The sequence below is a fragment of the Pelodiscus sinensis genome, chromosome 13 (assembly GCF_049634645.1).
Source record: "Pelodiscus sinensis isolate JC-2024 chromosome 13, ASM4963464v1, whole genome shotgun sequence".
Taxonomy (NCBI): domain Eukaryota; kingdom Metazoa; phylum Chordata; order Testudines; family Trionychidae; genus Pelodiscus; species Pelodiscus sinensis.
This window is the reverse complement of record NC_134723.1, coordinates 14,858,655-14,880,001: the sequence shown is the minus strand read 5'-3', so window position 1 is coordinate 14,880,001 and position 21,347 is coordinate 14,858,655. Positions and strand designations below refer to the sequence as shown.

At 43.9% G+C, this 21,347-nt stretch overlaps 1 protein-coding gene across 3 annotated transcripts in view; it reads right to left on the bottom strand.

The window, feature by feature from the left end:
- Positions 1-21,347, bottom strand: part of CHM (CHM Rab escort protein) — a 232,045-nt gene that overhangs the window by 57,842 nt on the left and 152,856 nt on the right. For all 3 annotated transcript variants that reach the window (XM_075940754.1, XM_075940753.1, XM_075940752.1), the window contains 2 exons: positions 5,508-5,612; positions 2,110-2,173 (listed from right to left, as the gene is read on the bottom strand). In XM_075940754.1, the coding sequence (XP_075796869.1) occupies positions 2,110-2,173; positions 5,508-5,612 (169 nt within the window). The remainder of the gene's footprint in view (positions 1-2,109; positions 2,174-5,507; positions 5,613-21,347) is intronic.

The following is a 21,347-nucleotide window of genomic DNA, read 5'->3' as shown; positions in this document are numbered from 1 at the left end:
GGCAGCCAGTGTGCTCCCCTGCCACCCCGTGTTGCTGTCTCTCTATCAAAGGCAGCAGCATGGGATGGCGGATGGGAGCCACTCCGTGAGTGGAGCCAGTTTAAAAACCAGCTTCCAACGCAGACTGGCTCCCACCTGCTGCCTGTGCTGCTGCCTCTGGTACCACAGGCAACAGGATGGAGCATCCCTGTCTGCGGGGGGGGCCCCGAGCTCCCCGAAGACAGAAGTTGCTTGGTGACAGCAGCCCCTGTCTGTGGGAGCTCAGACCCCCACAGATAGGGGCTGCTGCCATGGAGCAGCATCTGTCCATAGCAAGCCCAGGCTTACTGCAGAGGTTGCTCTGTGGGATGGTGGAGCAGCCTCTGTCTTTGAGGAGCTTGCACCCCCATGGACAGGGGCTGCTGCCATGGCACAGCTTCTGTTTGTGGTAAGTCTGAGCCCACCACAGACAGAGGTTGCTTCATGGCAGCCTCTCCTGCCCTCCCACATCCGTGCTGCTGCTTCTGATAGAGGCAGCAGCATGGGGGCAGGGGAGAAGGCAGGTGGTACCATGGAGCCGGTGCTGGAGAGAGCCGGGTTTTAAGCTGGATCCTCCCAACTCTCCGCTGCTGCCTCTGTAGGACGCAGCAGAGCCTGGGGGGAGCAGGCAGGTTCGTGGAGCCAGTTCTTGTGGGAAGCTGACTTAAAGCTAGCTCCTCAGAGTCACCATCTCCCACACCATCTTACTGCCTCTGATAGAGAGGCAGCTGGGGTTCTGTGTGTGAAATGTGTGTAATCAACAGGATCAACCTATAAGTCTTCGCTTATCGGTTAGTTGGGTATTCGACTATACTATGACATCCCTAGAACCCTATGGCACCTTAAAGACTAAGGGTATGTCTACACTTGCCCCCTAGTACAGACATTGCACAAGGAGTAACAGTTAATTCGAGGGAAGGGTTTTGGCTCAGACTACCTCGTCTACATTCGGCAATTTAATTTGGGCGACTGGCATTTTAAAATGGCGACTGGCCGCGAATATGCTAATCAAGCACGGGATATTTAAATCCCATGCTTCATTAGCAACTTTGGTATGCTTCATTTGCCTCCCTAGTCCTAACTACGGGGCAAGTGTAGACATACCCTAACAGATTTATTTGGGCATAAGTTTCCATGGGTAAAACACACTTCGTCTAATAGACTCCTCTTTGTTGTAACCACGCAATAGATAGACTAACTGTAAATTCCACAAAGAATATGGCAAGATCTAAAGGTCTGTATATTTATATGGATAATAAAAATATCTGAGTTATAATGGTCAACATTTAAAAGTTTTGGAGGGGATGTAAAGAAACGTTCATGGCTAATCATTATTATGGATTGGAATGAGACTTCCCTGCAAGTTGTACTTTGGGTTGAGAACTTTACAGCACCTGATTTGAACTCAATAGATTATGCTATTTAAAGTGTATGTTCCCCCTTCAACAATTAAACTCCTACAGCTGATTCAGCCTCACTGAGCTCAGACTTGGAAGCTATTCACTCGCAGCATGGCTGTTCAGGTTCAGCCCGGTGCCTGAACTCTGGGAGGGTCACAGAGGCTGGATTGCTGAACAAGCCCAACCATCTGCACTGCCATCAAAAAGCCCTGCAGCCCGAGCCCTATGAGCCCAAGGCTAACAAAGGCTAGCTGTAGTTGTCCTACTGCAGTGCAGATACATATCCTCAGTGAATGGATAACAAAAGGATAACAACTGTACCGTGGACTATGCTAGTTTCCTCAAATAAACACATATAAATGCCCCTCCTGGCCTAGAGGAATATCACCTAGGGAAAATTTTGAAATTTAGTTTCAATTCTGATTCAATCCATGGTATTTTTGCGACTACCAACAGACACAAAAATATCCCAATCCTATTGCTAGCTAGCAGTTTTCCATTTTCACTGATTTTATGTTTAATTTGCAATTTTAAGGAGAAAAAATGGGATTAAGACAATATCAATAGAACTAACTAATCGGAAAGTTACATTCAAATAGAAGCAAACATACAAATTAATTGTTCACAGAAGTTTAATGTGTTCATATACAACTCCTTAAAGAGATTACTAATACAGAATTAATATATATACCTGCTGGTCTGAATCTGTCTTTAGTATGGATTGATCTGTAATGAGCACTGCTCTGGAGATCTGCCTACAATTAAATAAAGCAATTATGGTACTTCACAAAACAGCTATTTGAATTCAGGCCTTTTAAAAATACACATCACTAATTACATATTTCTTATTATGAAATAGCCAACTTCAATAACCTCAGTTAATGCATTATAACAATTGACCAAAATAAAAGCACAAATATGAGTAAAAGGCTATAAGACCAGGGCTTGAGCTTCTATTACATGGATAAAAACATTTATTTGAAAATCAGAATGTTATTACAGAACCCTTTATTTCAGTGACTCTACAATATTCTGGTTATACACTAACTAGCATTTTGAAGCAAATTTTACATTTTTATGAATAAGTACATATATTACTGACACATTTCATATGCATTCAGTGGGAAAAATGAAATGATCTTGAGTAACAAAGTTTTAGAAACATGCAACCATCATATAAATTACCACAAAGAATTACATGGCTTCGATGAATCATATTTAATGCCATAAAACTCCATATTTGAGACATTTAAATTTATAGCTCTTTCTGCAGCATCTGCCACAAGCTTCCTGGCTCTTGTGCTGCTTGTCACACTGGTCAGCAACAAAAGTATATCAAGCAAAAATGGTACAAGAATAATGTTACTTTTAAATAGAGCACTGGCAGCCCCCAGCAGCAATCTTCCAACAGACTATTTGAGAGGGAGAGAGAGAGAGAAGGGAGGGAAATAATGCAACAAAATCACTATCACTAAGGCTGTGGCTAGTATTGGTACAGTTCTCCCAGTGGCTGCCAGCATTATATGAAGATGCGAGCTAAACCAGAGAAAAATCTCAAAAGGAGGAATGACTGCAACTACATTGTAATTAGGGAAAAAAACACTACCTAAAAAAGGAAGAAACAACAAACAGTCATTTTTAAGTTTGTAGAGAAAACTATTGGTGCGTGGCTTGAAAGAGTGACTCCACATGGGCATTATTGCCTCAAGCTATATTGCTAATCATTTTTCTGTCTTTTCACTATAAATCCATGTGTACCTGTACAGAAATACAGAGATATACACAGATATACGTGCACAGTTGCAAAGTCAACGTCACAAAAGTTAGGAAATGCTAAAAGTTAACTTTATCCATGGAACACTGGAGTTATATGCAGGTATGGAGGCCTATTTGCATTGAGTTCATTACAGAATTATTATATTCATATTATCGTAAACATATTGTAATATATAACTCCAATGCCTACAACTTAGTTTACATTTTCTGATTAAGTCTGCTAACATACACACGTGCACGCTGAGGTAGTCACATGAACGCATGCTTCTTCTACAAGAGCTCTGCATCATGCATTGCACAGGCTAGAGTGTGCTTAGTGAATAAGACATTCAATATTTGTTTTTGTATTCAAAGTATGCCTCTATCCTTTATTTACTGTACATCTCCCAAATCCAACATGAAACAAAGGATAATTACTTTTTCTTATCTCCTTTACTATAATATTAATTACTATAATATGTGAGTCTAACACATTACTAAATTTATCTTCATACCACCTCTATGAGATTGGGATGGGTTTCACAAATGAAAAACTGAAGCTTAGGGAAATTAAAGCCAGAATTTGAACCCCTCCCCCCCCCACACACACCTTCCCAGCCACTTGCAGTATGCTGAAGACAAGGTATCCAATTTGAGAAATGTTGGGCCTGATTTTCCAGAGTTCATGGCAGGGCCGATTGAAAACCTTCAAATAAATATCTCCCCACTCAGAAAATGGTGTTTTGTCTGCACTGTAATTTTACCTAGGGAAATGTAGATTTTTGGAAGAATTTTCCATTGGGAAAATTAAAACAAAAGTGAAGTACCGTGGCAGCTTGGCCACAAGGAGAGACCACAGCATGCAACGGGACAGGAACAAGGTCCAAAGGAGAAATACGAGCATAAAAGACTATAATTCCAATGAAGCATCGTGACAGTTCTGTCAGATGCAATGATTAATATTAACTTAAAACATGTCTGAGATGAAAATAAATCTCAAAGTACTGATATTTCCTGTAGAGAAGCCTTTTTTTTTAAAAAAAAATCAAGTCTTGTACTTAGCATTTTTCAGGGGTCCCTGGCATACATCTCTCCCGGTATGTCTACACTAGCTCGTTAATTCGAGCTAGGTAGACAAATGAGGCGACCGGAGTTGCAAATGAAACCCGGGATTTAAATATTCTGAGCTTTATTTGCATATCCCCGTCTGGTCGCCATTTTGAAATTTCACTAGCCCAAACTCACTGCCGTGCGGTTACACGCAGCAGTGAAACGTTAATTTGAACTAAGTCCTTAGTTTGAATTAACTGTTACTCCTCATTCCACGAGGAGTAACATTCCTCGTGTCATTCCATGAAGAGTAACAGTTAATTCAAACTAAGGACTTAGTTCAAATTAACGTTTCACTGCCGTGTGTAGCTGCGCGGCAGTGAGTTCAGGCTAGTGAAATTTCAAAATGGTGACCGGACGGGAACATGCAAATAAAGTCCGGGATATATAAATCCTGGGCTTCATTTGTAACTCCAGTCGCCTCATTTGCCTACCTAGCTCGAATTAACGAGCTAGTGTAGACATACCTCCCTTATTTGTCATTTTAAGTATCTGTCACTGATCAATAGCATGTTCTCATTCACATGGGTCCTGATCTGCATACCCTGTGCATCACTTTCCTGTGAGTGATTAGCACCTAATGGCAGCCAGCATTCCCCACCCCCCAGCACCTCCTGTCCACCATGGCAAGCTATTCAGTGATATGCAAGTCGCACTGTGAGGGAGGGAAAGAAATGGGGACAGGGTGCCCTTGGAGGAGGGGGTAAAATAGATAGGAACAGGCAGGAGAGGTGAAGGGGACAGAAAGAGGCAGGGCAGGCCATAATTTCTTATGGAGAAAAATTCCCTGGTATCCATTCTTTTGGTATTTGTTGTTCTTTTCAAGAATGCAGACCCAATATACACAAGAAGCTATAACTTTCATCATCAGCACAGAAAAAAAGTGATGATTTTCAACCCTTATCCAAATCTGAATAGAAGCCGCTCTTAACCAAGTAATATCCCCCTGTCAAATACTAATTTCCTACTGTATGAACAGAAATCTTAGATTTTAATACAAATCTTTCAGAAAAAAATTACAATGAAAATACTAAGGGAGCTAAGTATAGGGTGCATAGTGCCCTCTTTACTATGCACACGCAAGAAAAAAAGCCACACAGAGGATTAGGCTATGTTACCATGAAGCTGCTCTCTACACCAATCTGTAACATTTCATTTGCAACATATTTTATATATTGTACTTTTTAAAAATAACACTACTTAATCTTTTTGCACATTATTTACCTGTAGCACATATTTGTGCATGTTTTCTCTGAAAAGTAGCTATCTTCTACCACAAAATACTTAGCACTTATTCTTTGCCCAAAGTGATCTATCATTGCTTTACATCTGTAAAAGAAGATACAATATGAAGAGATTAATTTCACAATATAACTTATATAAGTAATTTGTTCTGTTCATGTAGTTGAACATTATTTGAGGGATTCAATTGAGTTTCCAACACAGTAATAAATGCCATGAATTTTACCTGCAAACAGCTAGAAATTACTCAACACAAATCTGATTACTTATAAAATGACCTTATAAAAGAAACACATAATATAGTGCATGCAACTCTTCGTTCTAAATTATACCATAAATACTATTAGAACACAAACAAAAATAATGTATCGCATCACTAATTCTGGCTCTTTACAGCAATTGCTGAGGGTTTATATTGCTTGCCTATATAGAACCTCCAGTTCCTACTCTTACCATGAGTGCAATGCCATATCACCATGGTATGTTTTCCATTGGTACCATTTATCAAAGTAAGGCTGAGGGATGTAAAATCCTGTTTAAAATGTTAACCAGTTAAACCAGCCCGCCGTGTCTCAACATGGGCAGAGGGCTGATGGAGCAGCTCCCTGCCTAAGGTATGGTGGGCCAGGCAGGGCCTGCCGTGTCATGCCGTGGGTGGATGGCTGCTTCGGCCCCACCAGATGCCGGAAAGGTAGCGCTTACCGGCTAACCGGTTCCCTTTTACATCCCTAGCAAGGACAATTTTACTGTAGGAATAAAACTTTAATGACAAGTTAGAAAGAAAGTTAGTTTGACTAATGTAAAGGAGTAGCCTTGAGAAAAGGGTACTGGGGTAGTGGGAAGGGACAAACTGAGTGATCCAAGTGATCTTTTCTGGTCCTATTGTCTGTGATTCCACAAAGCACTTATGATTTAATCCTTTAGCTGGCAAAACACAATATATCATATTGTTCTAAGAGCAGCACAATGATCATGGTAGATAACAGTCTTGAAGACAAATTTGCTTCAGGCACATATTTGAAAATCTAATATTAAGAATTTCTCTAAGGTCTTCTGTACACTAGTAGCAGCATGCAGGATACATAGAGATTTATCAGCTGGGTCCACACTGTGATGTGTACATACAGCAGTGACAAGTTCTTGTGGGGGAAAGCAGCAGGATAATACAGGCAGTCCCCGGGTTACGTACAAGATAGGGACTGTAGGTTTGTTCTTAAGTTGAATTTGTATGTAAGTCGGAACTGGTACATATTTTGGGGGACGGACGGGGAGCTGGAGTTAGGTGGAAAAGACCCTGATTCTCATACAACTTCCTTATTCTAAGAAAAACACATCCTGTTTTGATATGAAGGTTTTTTTGGTTGATATTTTAATTAAAAATTGATCATAAGTTTCAGTGTTTCATTCTATATCCAAATCTTCCTTTTGGGGTACCTGAAAGATCCCAGTTATTCATTTAATAGTCAGAATCTTTGTTTTTTATAACTAAAAAAAGTTTATTCAATGCATATTACTGTTCCAAATAGAATTTGCTACAGATGGTTCAGTGAAATGGGTATTAAGTGTAATCAATAGTCATTGGAGAGCAGTGAAATATTGATACAATCAAAGCTGTTGTTGTATTCTGCTGAGCAGAAAATGGAAATCCCTTCCTGTGAAGTGTGTGTGTGAATTTATCCACAGGATTAATTTTAAAGAAAAATTCTGTGTTGGGAACAGGAGTGGGTCCCACAGGTGGGACCTCATTGTCCACGCACCCACTTTGCAACCAGACCCATCCCCTCAGGGCTTACCCTGCTCCGCTCCTGCCAGGGTGTGGGGTTGGGGCTTATCCCCTCTTCCCTTCTCTCCTGCTCCTCCCCATTCTTGCCCACCCACACAACTGGGTAATTTTTCAGCTTCACCTCTGCCAGGCTGGAAGGGACTTGTTAATTTCACGTGACGCTAACAAGATACTTGCAGCTCTAGTGCTGTTGCTTCCAAGGTGGGGACTGTAACACAATGGGTCTCACTGCCTGCTGCTCCTGCTGTTCCCTAGGAAATTAATTTTTCCGCTCTGGAGTGCCCCCTTTTGGCTGGTGTCTTCTTCCCCCCAGCAGACCCGCGTCCTCCGCAGCGAGAAAAGCTGCTCTGCGTCTCCCTGGTCTGCTGCAGGAGGGGGTGCCCCCCGTGCCACCGGAGGCGGCGACAGTGGGGGAAGCTCCCCGCACTAGGTGCACCCCCCCCGTTTGTAACTAGGGATCCAACGTAAGTCGGATTGATGTAACCCGGGGACTGCCTGTACACTGCTAAAAACAGCAATATGGATGGGGGAGGTACCGCTTGGGCACATACGATGCCTGTACTCATCTGAGCACTGCCTTGCAGTTTACACTGCTTTTTATTGCTATGTCACCAGGGTTTGCAGTGTATGTACTCTACAGTGCACTGTACTACATATGGATATAGAAAGAATTAAGCAGCCCAGCATTTAGACTATCATATTGTCTCTTATCTCTACATTCAGAGCACAGCATAATAAGCTTTGATGTTAGGTGTTGCATGTACATACTACTATAACATAAAAATAATGAAAAATTTAATTTACAAAAAAGACCTAGAGCACATCGGTAGATGAAACAGATTTAGCCTCTATGACATAAGCTCTACCTATCTTTTTGTGAAATCCTTCCACACTAGTTATTTTCTAGGAAACTTCATTGATATTAGTCTCCAAATCACTCATTTACTAAGTAAAAAAACAGATGCTATCAAAAAAAATTGTGATACTACTGTCTGGCACTATCTGAGGGTATAGCAATTTTTCATATCTGATGTCAAAGTATAATGCAACAAAATCATGTTTCTGTACTTATCAGGGCCAAAAACTGAGTGCAAAATCCAAAATATGTAACAAGAATAGTGGCGCAGGAAGCTAAAATAGTGGGGAATATGTGCTGAAGTTTAGCTATTTTATTGAAATATTACACAAGTGGAGTATAAGGATCTCAAAGTATTGGAAATTACAGGTTGAACTTCTCTAGTCCGGCACCTTTGGGACCTGACCGGTGTTTGTAACAATATTTTGTTCTTTAATTGCTGAGTGTAACTATTTTTTAAGTTTGGATTTTTTTTTTTATAAGCAACGTCCATTGACATACATGTTCGGTAGCTTTCCTTGTGCTCTTTACCAAGCATAGCAAGGGTAATGCAGGAGAACAGTTCTTCAGTTATTTTAGTGCTGCATGGGCAATAATTAGAATTGCCACTACTGACATGGTTTGAAGCCACATTATGTTTCATTGTTTGTATTTTCTCAAAGCTGAGAAGTCGAATACACTATCCAAGACTACAATTTCAAAGAATATTCTTCTTAATGATTGCTGTTATTAGCTCAGCTTTAAGCAGGATGTGCATTCAACAGTTTTTTCCTTCCTATCTTTCTACCCTCTCCCTTCAATATTACAAAGATCTTTAAGGTTTCATCCTGGATTCTCAAAAGGATTGTTAAGGTTTTCTATAATGTCAGATCACTTTTTGTATAGAAAATTCAAAAGTTTGATGAAATAGTATTGGTCTGATGTGCAAAACATCTCCTACTCAGCAGAGTGAAGCCTTTCTGAATTGGCTACCCAAATGACAGAAATCAGTTGCCTCAATGGAGCATATTTTGGAATGTGATCAACATAAGAAGTGATCACCTCTAATGTCATTAGCTCACAGACATTACCTCCCCTCCTCATCCCCCCTCTGTTCTGAAATTTGATTTGTCCTTTTTATATGTGTTCGCTTTTTTTGATTGTATCCCTTTGGTATATATGGTCATGCCAATTTTTTTCCACAATTTGATCTGAGGAAGTGGGTCTGGCCCACAAAAGCTCAACACCTAATAAACCATCTTGTTAGTCTTTAAAGGGCTACATAGTCCTGTTTTTTGTATCAACGTAAGAGAATCCCTAACAGGGTTCACTCTTGTACATGGTTAAATATTCTTTGATATTATGCCACTTTGTTTGTATTAGCGACGAGGAGTCCTGTGGCACCTTACAGACTAACTGAAGTGTAGGAGCATAAGCTTTCGTGGGCAAAGACCCACTTCGTCAGATGCAATTACTTATCTACCAACAAAATATCCGATTACAAATTAAGAATAAATACTTTTATTTAGTTATCAGTCACTTTCACACAGTAATCTAACCTGAACATCTCACAAAAGATGAAATCCTAAGGAGTTGGTAGTGTTGGTATTGTCTTCAATGGCACAAGGATTTAATCCCTATATTTTATGTAGCGCTTGAAATGAGTGACAGAAGAGAAATACAGGTAGAATAGACTCACGATTTAGTTGGAATGGTAGCAAAAACTAAGTGGCAGCAAGTGTACAAGAGACTGATAAAATCTATTAATGCTAATTTCATAATTATATGTCATTTCCATACTACCCATCTAACATTCTAACTCAATCTAAATTCAGCAACTTCCATGCACATTATAGCCATTTAATTTAAAAATAAATATTAAATATCTAAAACTAGCTTAATATTTTTCTTATCGCATTTAAACATGAAATACCACACACATAAACTGTAAATCATGCAACTCAACATGTATTTCATTTGTTACTTTAATTTTTTTAAATGTGATCATTCTAAAGTGCTCATTTAAATACTGCTAATAAACAAGTAAGTTAAGCTGGCACTATTCATATCCGCTTATAATCTTTTTTATTGTTTATGAACAAGTATCCCACATTCCCCCAAACATTCTGGAGGGGAAAGGTTCATTAAATGTCATCACTCAAAGCCAGCAAAAGCAACTATATAGCCTTTTTATTTTCCTGCTAAGTGTTGTTCTCTCTTTTACTCAGGAATAGCTATCAAGTCATATGTCTGATAAAATTTTAAACAGAAAAGAGATATTAAAAGAAGAAAGAAGCACAATGAGTTTATACTTCACTTTAAAGAATAATCATGAGAAGATTTCTGTCAAGTGCTGCTACCCAATAAGAAAACATTTATGCACTGACATTATCAGGTCTCTGTCATCTGATATGCGTTGGGACAATGAATCATATAGAGCCCTCCATTGACCTTCTTTCAATGTGCCTAGATAAAAGGATGAAAATTAGAAGCCATATCCTTGCAATGCCATGAGTTATAAATGTACTTTATAGGGCTCATTATCCAAACTAATGGACTAAGGGCGACATCCTTGAAATGGACTTACCAGCACTGACAAAGCCAGTATGCAATATTTCAGGAAAGATATGTAAATTACAGTGTTTGCTATTTCTTTTTATTATAGAAATATAAATTTTAATTTGTCACATCTCTTCAGGTTTGGGACAGAATTATTTTAGTAGAAACACATTTAAAGTAGACTCAACTTAAAATGTTAGCAATTATTTTTAATGGAGCCATACTTCAAATATACTTGATGTAAATTAAAATACCTTAAATCTTACCAAGTTAAGCCAAATGAACAATCTCTATTTAGTATACAGGAATTAAAAGCAAAAAGATAATGAAAGGTTAATAGTAATGAAATTCACTTTTCATTTCTTTTAGTGCAAACACCATGATGCTCTTTCAAGTTCATTCATGTGACAGGGTCACAACAGAAGGCTATAAAAAAGTAGTCCTATTCAATTCTGGGAGGTGAGTCTCCCAGACTATGGGGAGGGTCCACAGAGCCCAGCACACCAATTGATTACTGGGGACAAAGAAAAAATAGGGATGGGTTTGGAGGTCATAGGGTCAAAACAATGTAGCCGAATGTGGACAACAAACAGAGAACCCAGATAGCACCCACTGCCCCTCGAAGGTCTCAAGAGAGCTAGCAGACGCCACCCAGTGGAACTCTACCAGGATGCGTGAATGGATACAGGAGCAGAAATAGGTCCCACAGTCGCAGGCCCCTCCCTCAGTCAACCTCTGCTCCCTGGTCTTGTGTGGCGGTGCGTCGGGGATCCCCCCGATCCTGCACCCTATCTCCAGCAAGATGAGAGTCCGCCAGCAAGTAGAATAGAGAGGGTTTATTGCTTTTCCAGGATACAGCACAGCATAGATGTGATGTGGACATAAGGAGTTAGAAGCTGGCAGCTCAGCACTCTGCTTAGTCTGTTCTCTTCATGGTTTTCCAGCTAAAAATTGCCCAGATCACAGGGCCTGCCCCCCGGCCAGGTGGCCATCTCCGCCTCCCTTCCTTTGTCTCTCCCCCTGGGAAGAGCAGTGCTATCTGCAAAGGCTGGGACTAGATGTCTGGGCCAATACACATGTGGGCGAATCAGTGGGAATCACACATCACAGCGTGGGGAAACCCCGGGTTACAGAGCAGAAAGCACTCCCACTATGCCACATCTTGTAGATTACCATCTTGGCTATAGTCAGGAGGAGGTTAAGGAGGAGGTCCTGCAACTTTGTGGAGCCACGGATGGGATATGCATAAATTAATAGGTGAGGGGAGAAGTGCAGCCAAAACCTCAACTAGAGGTTCTGGAAGAGCCAAAAAAGGGGCTGTAACCTGGCACACTCAAGATAAACATGCGCCAGGGACTCCCTCATGCCATAGAAGGGGCAAGTGTTGGGAACAGGAGTGAAATACACCAAGTACACACCCGTGCTCACAGCACTGTGGAGGATTCTCCAGCTGATGTTCCCAGCGGGCCGCGGAACCAAAGGTGGAGTAAAGACTGGCCCACCAGGGCTACCCACCATGTTGGTGGTAAGTGGTCCTGCCACTTGGTATCTGTGCAGGACATGAGGGTGGGGAAGTGAAGAATGTGAAGCATGAGTGTGTACAGGTGACTCTTTGGTGCGGTTCGAAAGGGGACCGGCTGCACGATAAAAGGAGGACCCTGCTCTCCAAGGACTCAGCTCAGACACTAGCAAGGTCAGGACCAAGGACATCCCACAACACACGGTAGAACTCCATGGTCAGCCCGACCATGCTCATGAACTTATTGGTGGTCATGAGACGGAGGGCTTCTGAGAACTCGACCAGAGAGAGAAAGGCAGCTCTCAGCAGTCCCAGTCACCCAGGCTGACGGTTGGGAGATCATTCCAGAGATCTCTATGGGTGTTGGTGTCAGTCAGATCCAGAAAGAAAAGGGAGGCATAGAAAGGCTCGAGCCCTCTCGCACATCTCCACCGGATCCATGGGGAGGAGCATGCCGTCCTCTGCCAGAAGTTTTTTAGCCCTCCTCTTTGTCTACAGGGCATAGAAGAAGTGAGTATCGTGATTCAGCTCCTGGAGTAAATGGATGCAAGAACGAACAAAGGCACCCCGGGCCCGAAGGTGGTCGACAGCCCTGAGTTCCTTCCGCTTCTCCTGGTACTTTCCACAGAGAGATGGATCTCCAGGGCAAGTGGCCAGACACCTCTCTAGATCTAAAACCTCCTGTTCCTATTGCTGCATCCTGCCGCCGGCTGGTCCCCAGGGTGTAGTCACTGCAGAAGAGCCACATGCACACTTTCCCCACATCCCACCACTGCTGTGCCAAGGGAAAGGTGCACTGCTGCCCATGCCAGGCCAGCCAGGACTCCCAGAAAGACGCTATGAAGCCCACATCCTCCAGCAAGCTATTGTTGAAATGCCAGTAGGTAGGCCGCACTCCTTCCGAGGAGAGAGAGGCTGTCACGGCCACCAAGTGGTAGCCCGAGAACAGGGCTGGCCAAATCCTAGAAGAGTGGGCCTGAGAAAGGTGATAACGAGAAATATAAATGCAGTCCAATCAAGAGTGAAATGACCATTGACCCACCACCCAGACAAAGGTGAATGCCAAATGACAAAGGAAAGTACCAGGAGCAGGGTCCCTTTCCGGGTGGTGGTCACACCAGACGACCACCAGGGAGTATTGCTCTATTATCTCCCTGAGGATGTCTGCGGTGGCCTGGCACTGCTCGGTCCCTGTGAAGTCCCGTTCCTCGAGGGTGCAACTGAAACCCCAACTCAGGACCAGGCACTCACGAGGATTCAGAGAGCCGAGGAAGGCCGATGCCTGCTGAAGAAGCGGAGCCTCTCCAGGCCGGACGTCCGGGCTTAGATGTTAACAAGATTTAATGTCCGCCCCTCCACACAAACCCAGAGGTGCAGCAGGCAAACGTGCACAACTCAGCAGTCCCCAGAAACTCAGGCTGTAGGTTCGGGGAGAACAGGGGCACCACTCGGGATTCACGGGCTGACAGATAGCTGAAACAGAACCTGTCCCCTCACTCCAGCTGCCGGCTAGCCTCGGCAGCTGGAAAAGTGTGGGTCTCCTGTAGAAAAAGGCAGAGTACCCCACCTCCTGAAGGAAAGAGAGCATCTAACACCTGCAGAGACCTAGCCTACAGCACCAGGTGTTCAGAGCGGCAAGGATGAACAGCAGCATTGAGAGGGCTGGGAAAGATCCTCGCTGGCAGGTATGTGGGCAGTCCCTATTGGGCACTGCAGAAAACTGACTGTACCTAAATGTAAGCAGGGCATCACAAAAGCTGTGGGTCTGCCAGTAGGCTGCAGCCTCCTGCCGCCCAGTCCCTTTACACACCCCTAAAATGGCCCTTATGGTCCAGAGGATGGGATGGAAGTCTCCTCAGTGCTGAAGGGCGAGAGCCACTTTGTTCTTGAAAGACATCCATGGCTCCAAGGGTATGTCTACACTACCCTCCTATTTCGAACTAGGAGGGTAATGTAGGCATACTGCACTTGCAAATGAAGCCCGGGATTTGAATTTCCCGGGCTTCATTTGCATAAGCGGGGCGCCGCCATTTTTAAAACCCCGCTCGTTCGACCCCCGTGCAGCGTGGCTACATGGGGCACGAACTAGGTAGTTCGAACTAGGCTTCCTAGTTCGAACTACCGCTACTCCTCATTCCATGAGGAGTAACGGTAGTTCGAACTAGGAAGCCTAATTCGAACTACCTAGTTCGTGCCCCGTGTAGCTGCGCTGCACGGGGTTCGAACGAGCGGGGTTTTAAAAATGGCGGCGCCCCGCTTATGCAAATGAAGCCCGGGAAATTCAAATCCCGGGCTTCATTTGCAAGTGCGGTATGCATACATTACCCCGCTAGTTCGAACTAGCGGGGTAGTGTAGACATACCCCAAGAAACCACACATCTCGCCCTTCAGCACATTGGGCGTTGGGGCCTCAGGCCCCCTAACATCTTCTGGCCAGATCCCCTATGGGCCCTGCGACTAACAGGAAAGCTGGGAACCTGAAATTCCTGACAGTAACGGCAGTGGCAGTGGGAGAATAGCCCCAGATGTGCTGGGAGCGGGAGAAACAAAAAACGCCTCGTGGGAGCCAATGCCTGAACTAAAAGTATCAACAGGAGGAAGTGAAACTGTGTATTGGGGGAGGGTAACTAGGAAAGAAAGGGAGGCTTAGGTGCCAAACAAGAGAAAATGGGAGCATGGGCACACAGGAAAAAGATGGGGAGGAGGCAGTGGAGAGAGAGGGCCTGCTGCTAAAAGGGGGGGAGAGGGCAGCTAGACATTGAGGATGGGGAGAGGACAAGTGTGCCAGCAGGCACCTAAGTTGCAACCCCCCAGTACCTGCTGCAGGGCCCAGCAGAGCAAAAGGGGGAGGAGGTCAAGCAGTGGGGCCAAGAATGGAAAAAGGCCCCTGCAGCAACTGAGGCTAGGGAGGAAGCAGCAGTATTGGTGGCAGCAGCAGCAGAAATACAGCATAGGGAAACCGGGGGGAGGTGATCCACACCCCACTCTCAGCGCCCCACAAGAGCTGCACTAGCCACAACCTAGGGACCGAGATGGAGAGTGGGCCTCTTACAAACTGCTTACAGCACCTCCACCACAGAGCAAGCTGTGGGGAGAAAGGACCATAGGAGCTGCCCTAAAGCAGCCCTCTTACCTCCTCTGCCTCAGGGGGAGCAGCAGCAGGAGTGGTGGAGTCCAGGCCTTCAGCACTAAAGAGGATAGAGTCTGGGTAGAACCCCACGAAGTTGTAAGAGGAGATCCTCCCTACTTCCCCGCCCAGAGGTAGGGCAGCAGAGGCTCCTACTCATCCCCAGATCCAGCAGCCTCAACAGGTAGCTGAGGTGAGGGGGGAGGAAGTTGCCTGCAAACCACAGGAGAGAAGAAAAAGAGGGGGCCTGTTCCAGAATGAAAAACAGCCAAGGCCTGCCTGCCACAGCAGCAGCCCCCTCACCCCACACATTCCTCCTGAAGAAGTGAGGGGTGCAAGGGCAGAAGACAAGAGTAAGGATTGACAGGGACAGAGCAGAAGGCTATAAGAAAGTTGTGGAGAGGCAATATACAGGTATAAGTCTCAGACTGAGGAGATCTCTGTTCCCAGAGTAAGAGGGCAGGACTGGTTTAGAACCAGCAGAGGCAATCACGGGCAGTGGACACCGGGGGCTAATTGACCAGGCCTGCAGAGTCAGGCCACCTTAGGCTAATTAGGACACCTGGGGGTAAATAAGAAAACCAGTTCAGACTGGCTATAAAAGAAGCTTTGCCTACAGTTGGGGCATACGAGTAGCTGAGAGGACAGAGAAGGATGTTGCTGGGAGTAGGAGGAAAGGCGACAACTGAACACAAGGCGGACAAACCAGAGAGAAGGAAAGTGCTAGGGAAGGTGTGGGGAAGTAGCCCACAGGTCTTGGAGCTGTCTTATAGCAGGTTTTGGGGATTCACACAGGCAGCTACTATTACAGGGCTGTGGGCTGTTCCCTCTCAACACCCACCTCCACATTTCCACTTGGAGAAAAGGACTGTGGAGTTTATTTTCCATTTTGCTATACGTTGGCCAATGATTAAAAGAGCTCAGCAAACAGCAAACTAAAGCTCTTGGTGTGGTGCCTAAATCTATGGGGTGCTGTGAGCTTCTGAAACAAGAAAATCCGCCAGGAAGCGCAGGACCCACCAAGTTTTCATAGGAGCTTTGCCACATTAACCAACACCAGAGTTATGTCAAGTTCTAGCAACATGGTATCTTTTAAGTAATTAAACCCTTTTAAAAATTGGTGATTCATATTAAATTACCTATGTATGTAATTTTTAGCTTTTTTCTTCCTTTCTTTGCTTATGTTTAATTGAAGCAGAAATACTTATTTATACTACACCTTTTCAAACAAAGATACATAGCTACAGTGAAAAACCTCTTAGTTGCATTATTCAAGCCTTGGAAGAACTATGACAAAAAGATTTTAGCTTTCTTCTGTTCATATTATTATGATGGTTTATATATGACAAACTACATGTAAAGGGCTATATTTAACAATTATATAATAGAATGGCTTTCTTGAATGTAATAGGTGGACAATAATCTAGTGAAGATAGAATTTTATTGGGTACTATTGCTCTTTATCGACCCTCCACTGATAAGCTGTATGTTACATATGCTTCAGAAAAGGCGGGTAGTGGCTTGAGAACTTGTTTTAGTGACAGAGAGGCTCCTCCATGTGTATCCTTAAACCAGTATGACAAACAGGATCAACTTTGCTATTCATATCAACTTTCTGAGCTGTTGGCCATGTCACATGATAGCCAACCAGCTAATAAAAGCACTTTATTACACTTCAATGCCAAATCCATTTTATTCTTTGTTCTTTGAATGACCACTTTGCTGGTGGCAACTTGGAGTAACTTGTAGTGGGTAAACACAACATCTCTTGAACGGCTTGTATCAAGTACAATGTTTCTCAAAGTGGTCCGCTACCAGGTCGCTTCGCTTTGTTTACTTAACAGCTCTGCAGCCATGGAGCCTCGTGGTTCCCATGGGCTGCGGTTCGCCATTTGCAACCAAGGGGAGCTACGGGAAGCAGAAGTCCAAGTCACACTGCTTCCCGTGGTTCCACTTGGCTGCAAATGGCAGCCCATGGGAGCCACAAGGCTCTGTGGCCATGTAGCCGGTGAAGTAAAGAAACTGGAGCGACCCGGTAGCAGCTCTCTCAGAGTGGTCCATGGACCACTTTGAGAATCACTGATCTATTACAAAATCTACCAGAAACAGATTACTATCTCTCTAGTGCATGACTACAATAGGATAAGACACAGAGAACATTAACGAAATAGTTGGAAAACAGAGATTTGAGAATGATTTTTAAAAATTCATTATACAAAAAAAGTGTCTTCCCTAAATTATACATTATAACATAGGAATAAAACATGAATCCTGTTGGTTGGATCTAGCCTCTGTGGTATGTATATATGAGCCCTGTGAGTATTGTGTCCAGTTCTAGGCCCCCACTACAAAAAGGACGTGGACGCATTGGAAAGGGTCCAGCGGAGGGCAACCAAAATGATTAGGGGGCTGGAGCATATGACCTACGAGAAGAGGCTGAGGGAATTGGGTCTGTTTAGTCTGCAGAAGCGAAGAGTGAGGGGGGATTTGATAGCAGCCTTCAACTTCCTGAAGGGAGGTTCCAAAGAGGATGGAGAGAGGCTGTTCTCAGTAGTGACAGATGGTAGAACAAGGAGCAATGGTCTCAAGTTGTGGTGGGAGAGGTCCAGGTTGGATATTAGAAAAAACTATTTCACTAGGAGGGTGGTGAAGCACTGGAATGGGTTACCTAGGGAAGTAGTGGAGTCTATCCCTAGAGGTGTTTAAGTCTCGGCTTGACAAAGCCCTGGCCGGGTTGATTTAGTTGGAATTGGTCCTGCCTAGAGCAGGGGGCTGGACTTGATGACCTTCTGAGGTCTCTTCCAGTTCTATGGTTCTATGGTTCTATATTTACAAAATTCAGTATAATATGTATACATTTGTACTACTCAGATGTAAATAAAGCATATTCAACCAATACACTGTCTTCCTCAGTGTGCATGCAGCATGGAACTAAGGCTAAGAGGTGTGAACTTTTCTGCCCTATATTACTGTCACTGGACCATTGACATGAAAGCCCAATAATGAAACATCAATATCAACATTAGCTTTTCCATTGCAAATCATTTAAGTGACTAGCATAGGAAGGAAGTGAAAATGAAGCCACAGAAAAATGAGGAGTAGAGCTTCTGCACAGAAGAAAAGAGGAGGCACAAAAAAAAGTAAGAAAACAAAGGGCAGAAAGAGTGGTATTCCTAGAAAAAGTAGAAATGTTTTCTCACTGAGCAATACTAAATCTGACAAAAAGGTATGAAAAGATTACTATAATATCTAAAACGTTAGTAACTACACAAAGGCCATATCTATGTACTAGCTTCCTTCTGACACCAATAGGAGGTATGTAGTCCAAATTATAACACAAACCCACAGACCAAAATTAAACATAGAATTTGGACCTTTAGACCTAATTAGTTTGATACCACAGCATTGGATACTGTACAGAAGACGAGAGGAAAAAAATAAGATTGATTATCAGACCAGATTTGTATTTGTACTACTTAGATCAGGGATAGGCAATATTTTTGGGTAAGGGACCATTCTAAGATTTTGGAAAGTGGTCAAGGGTTGCACTTTCCTGTGGAGGAGGTGCGCGGTCTAAGATGGAGATTCAGTGCAGAAGGGCACATGGGATAAGGGAATGGGGTGCAAGAGACTCTGTGAAGTCTGAGAGGGAGTTTGGTGAAGGAGGGAGTTTGCCCGCGTGTTCCGCCGCTTTGCTCCCTGTCCCCCTGGTCTGCAGACCCGGGGGACGGGGAGCAAAGCAGAGCAAAGCCACGGAGCCCGAGGGCAGCAGGACAGCCACGGCGCGTCTGGGCTGTCCCGCTGCCCCCGTGCTCCGTGGCTTTGCTCCAGACACCTGTGGTACAGCAGCTGGGACGCTGCCAGTTGGTCCCGTAGCGCCGCTCTGGGCGCTACGGGACCAACCGGGCAGCACCCCAGCTGTTCTGCCCCAAGCATCCTGATTCAGCCACTGCTGGTCAGATTCAGCAGCGGCTGAATCTGGATGCCAGTTCCGACTTACATACAGATTCAACTTAAGAACAAACCTACAGTCCCTATCTTGTACGTAACCCGGGGACTGCCTGTATATAAACCATGAAAAGCCTGTTGATGGGTAAAGTTTAGCGGTGGAAGGAAGAGGGGTGATGTTGTGGTTGGGGTCTGATGTACACCACCAGATCAGGTGGAAGAGGTAGACGAGGCTTTCTTCGGACAACTGAGAGAAGTTTCCAGATCTCAGCCCCTGGTTTCCATGGTGGACTTCAGTCACCCTGACATCTGTTGGGAGACCAATATAGCAGTACACAAACAATCCAATGGTCTGGTAGCACTTTATAGACTAACAAAACAGGTAGAAGGTATCATGAGCTTTCGTGGGCACAGCCCACTTCTTCAGAAGACCAGAGTTATGACTAGGGGATAAGAAAACTCGAAATAAATAGGAGAAGGGAAGGGGCAGGGGGAGAGAAAGATGCTCTGTTGCCCACCCCCCTACCTCTATACATAAAGTATCAGGAGAAAGGGTGCTAAACCTGAGTAGATAAAGATCAAAGTCAGTGGATAGACTGGTAAGGATACCATTCAGAAAGCTGTTAGCACCTTCAGTGATAAAGGGTCCACCACCCCATATCTTGATTAAGTCCATGAGTAACTGAATTGAATTTGCATATGTATTGTAATTCCAAGCTTTCCCTGTGTATTTGGCTTGAGCAGCTGGCCTGTGACAAGATTGCCACCTTCAGATCTGTGAGATTATGGTTAGGGAAACAGAAATGTTCTGCCACTGGCTTCTGAGTATTTTCCTTACATATATCCGATTTATGTCCACTGATTATTTCCCATAGAGAACGTCCAGTTTGACCAATATATAGTAGAGGGGCACTGTTGGCATTTCATGGCATAGATGAAATTACTAGATGAGCAGTCAAATGATCTTTTGATTTTATGGCTTGTGTTGTTTGCTCCAGTAATGAATTTGTCAGTGTAGATATGTGGGCATAGTTGGCATCTTTTCTGGTTGCAGGGACGGGTTCCTGGAGCTTATGATGTGGTTGTGTGGCATGGTTATCAGAAAGTATATGTTTCAGGTTAGGGGATTGTCTGTAAGCAAGGATAGGTTTTTCTCCCAAGGCATCTGAGAGTGAGGGATCATTTTCCAGGATGGGTTGTAGATTGTGTATGGTGCGTTGGAGGGGTCTGAGTTGTGGACTGTAAGTAACAACAAGAGGACTTCTTGGTACAAGTGCTATAGGAACTGACCAGGGGGCCAAGCGCAGCTTGATCTGCTGCTCACAAACAGGGAGGAACTAGTAGGGGAAGTAGAAATGGGTGACAACCTGGGAAGCAGCGTTCATGGGATGGTAGATTTCAGGATCCTGACCAAAGCAAGAAAGGAGAGTAGCAAAATACACACCCTAGACTTCAGAAAAGCAGACTTTGACTCCCTCACAGAACTGATGGGCAGGATTCCCTGGGATGCTTACATGAAGAGGAAAGGAGTCCAGGAGAGCTGGAGTATTTTAAAGAAGCCTTATTGAAGGCACAGGAAGAAACCATCCCAATGTTCAATAAGAAAAGCCAATATGGTAGGTGACCAGATTGGTTTACCGGGGATATCCATGGTGAGCTTAAACACAAAAAGGAAGCTTACAAAAAGTGGAAAATTGGACAGATGATTAGGGAGGAGTATAAATATATTACTCGAGAATGCACAGGAGTTATCAGGAAAGTAAAAGCACAATTGCAATTGCAGCTAGCAAGGGATGTGAAGGGTAACAAGAAAGGTTTCTACAGGTATGCTAGCAATAAGAGGGTGATCAGAGAGGGTGTGGGGCCCTTACTGGATGAAGGAGGTAACCTAGTGACAGATGTGGGGAAAGAAAAAGTTAGTAACTATTTAGAAAAGCTAGACATAAACAAACCCATGGGTCCAGATTTAATGCATCTGAGGGTACTGAGGGGGTTGGCAAATGTCATTGCAGAGCCTTTGGCCATTATCTTTCAAAACTCGTGGAGATCAG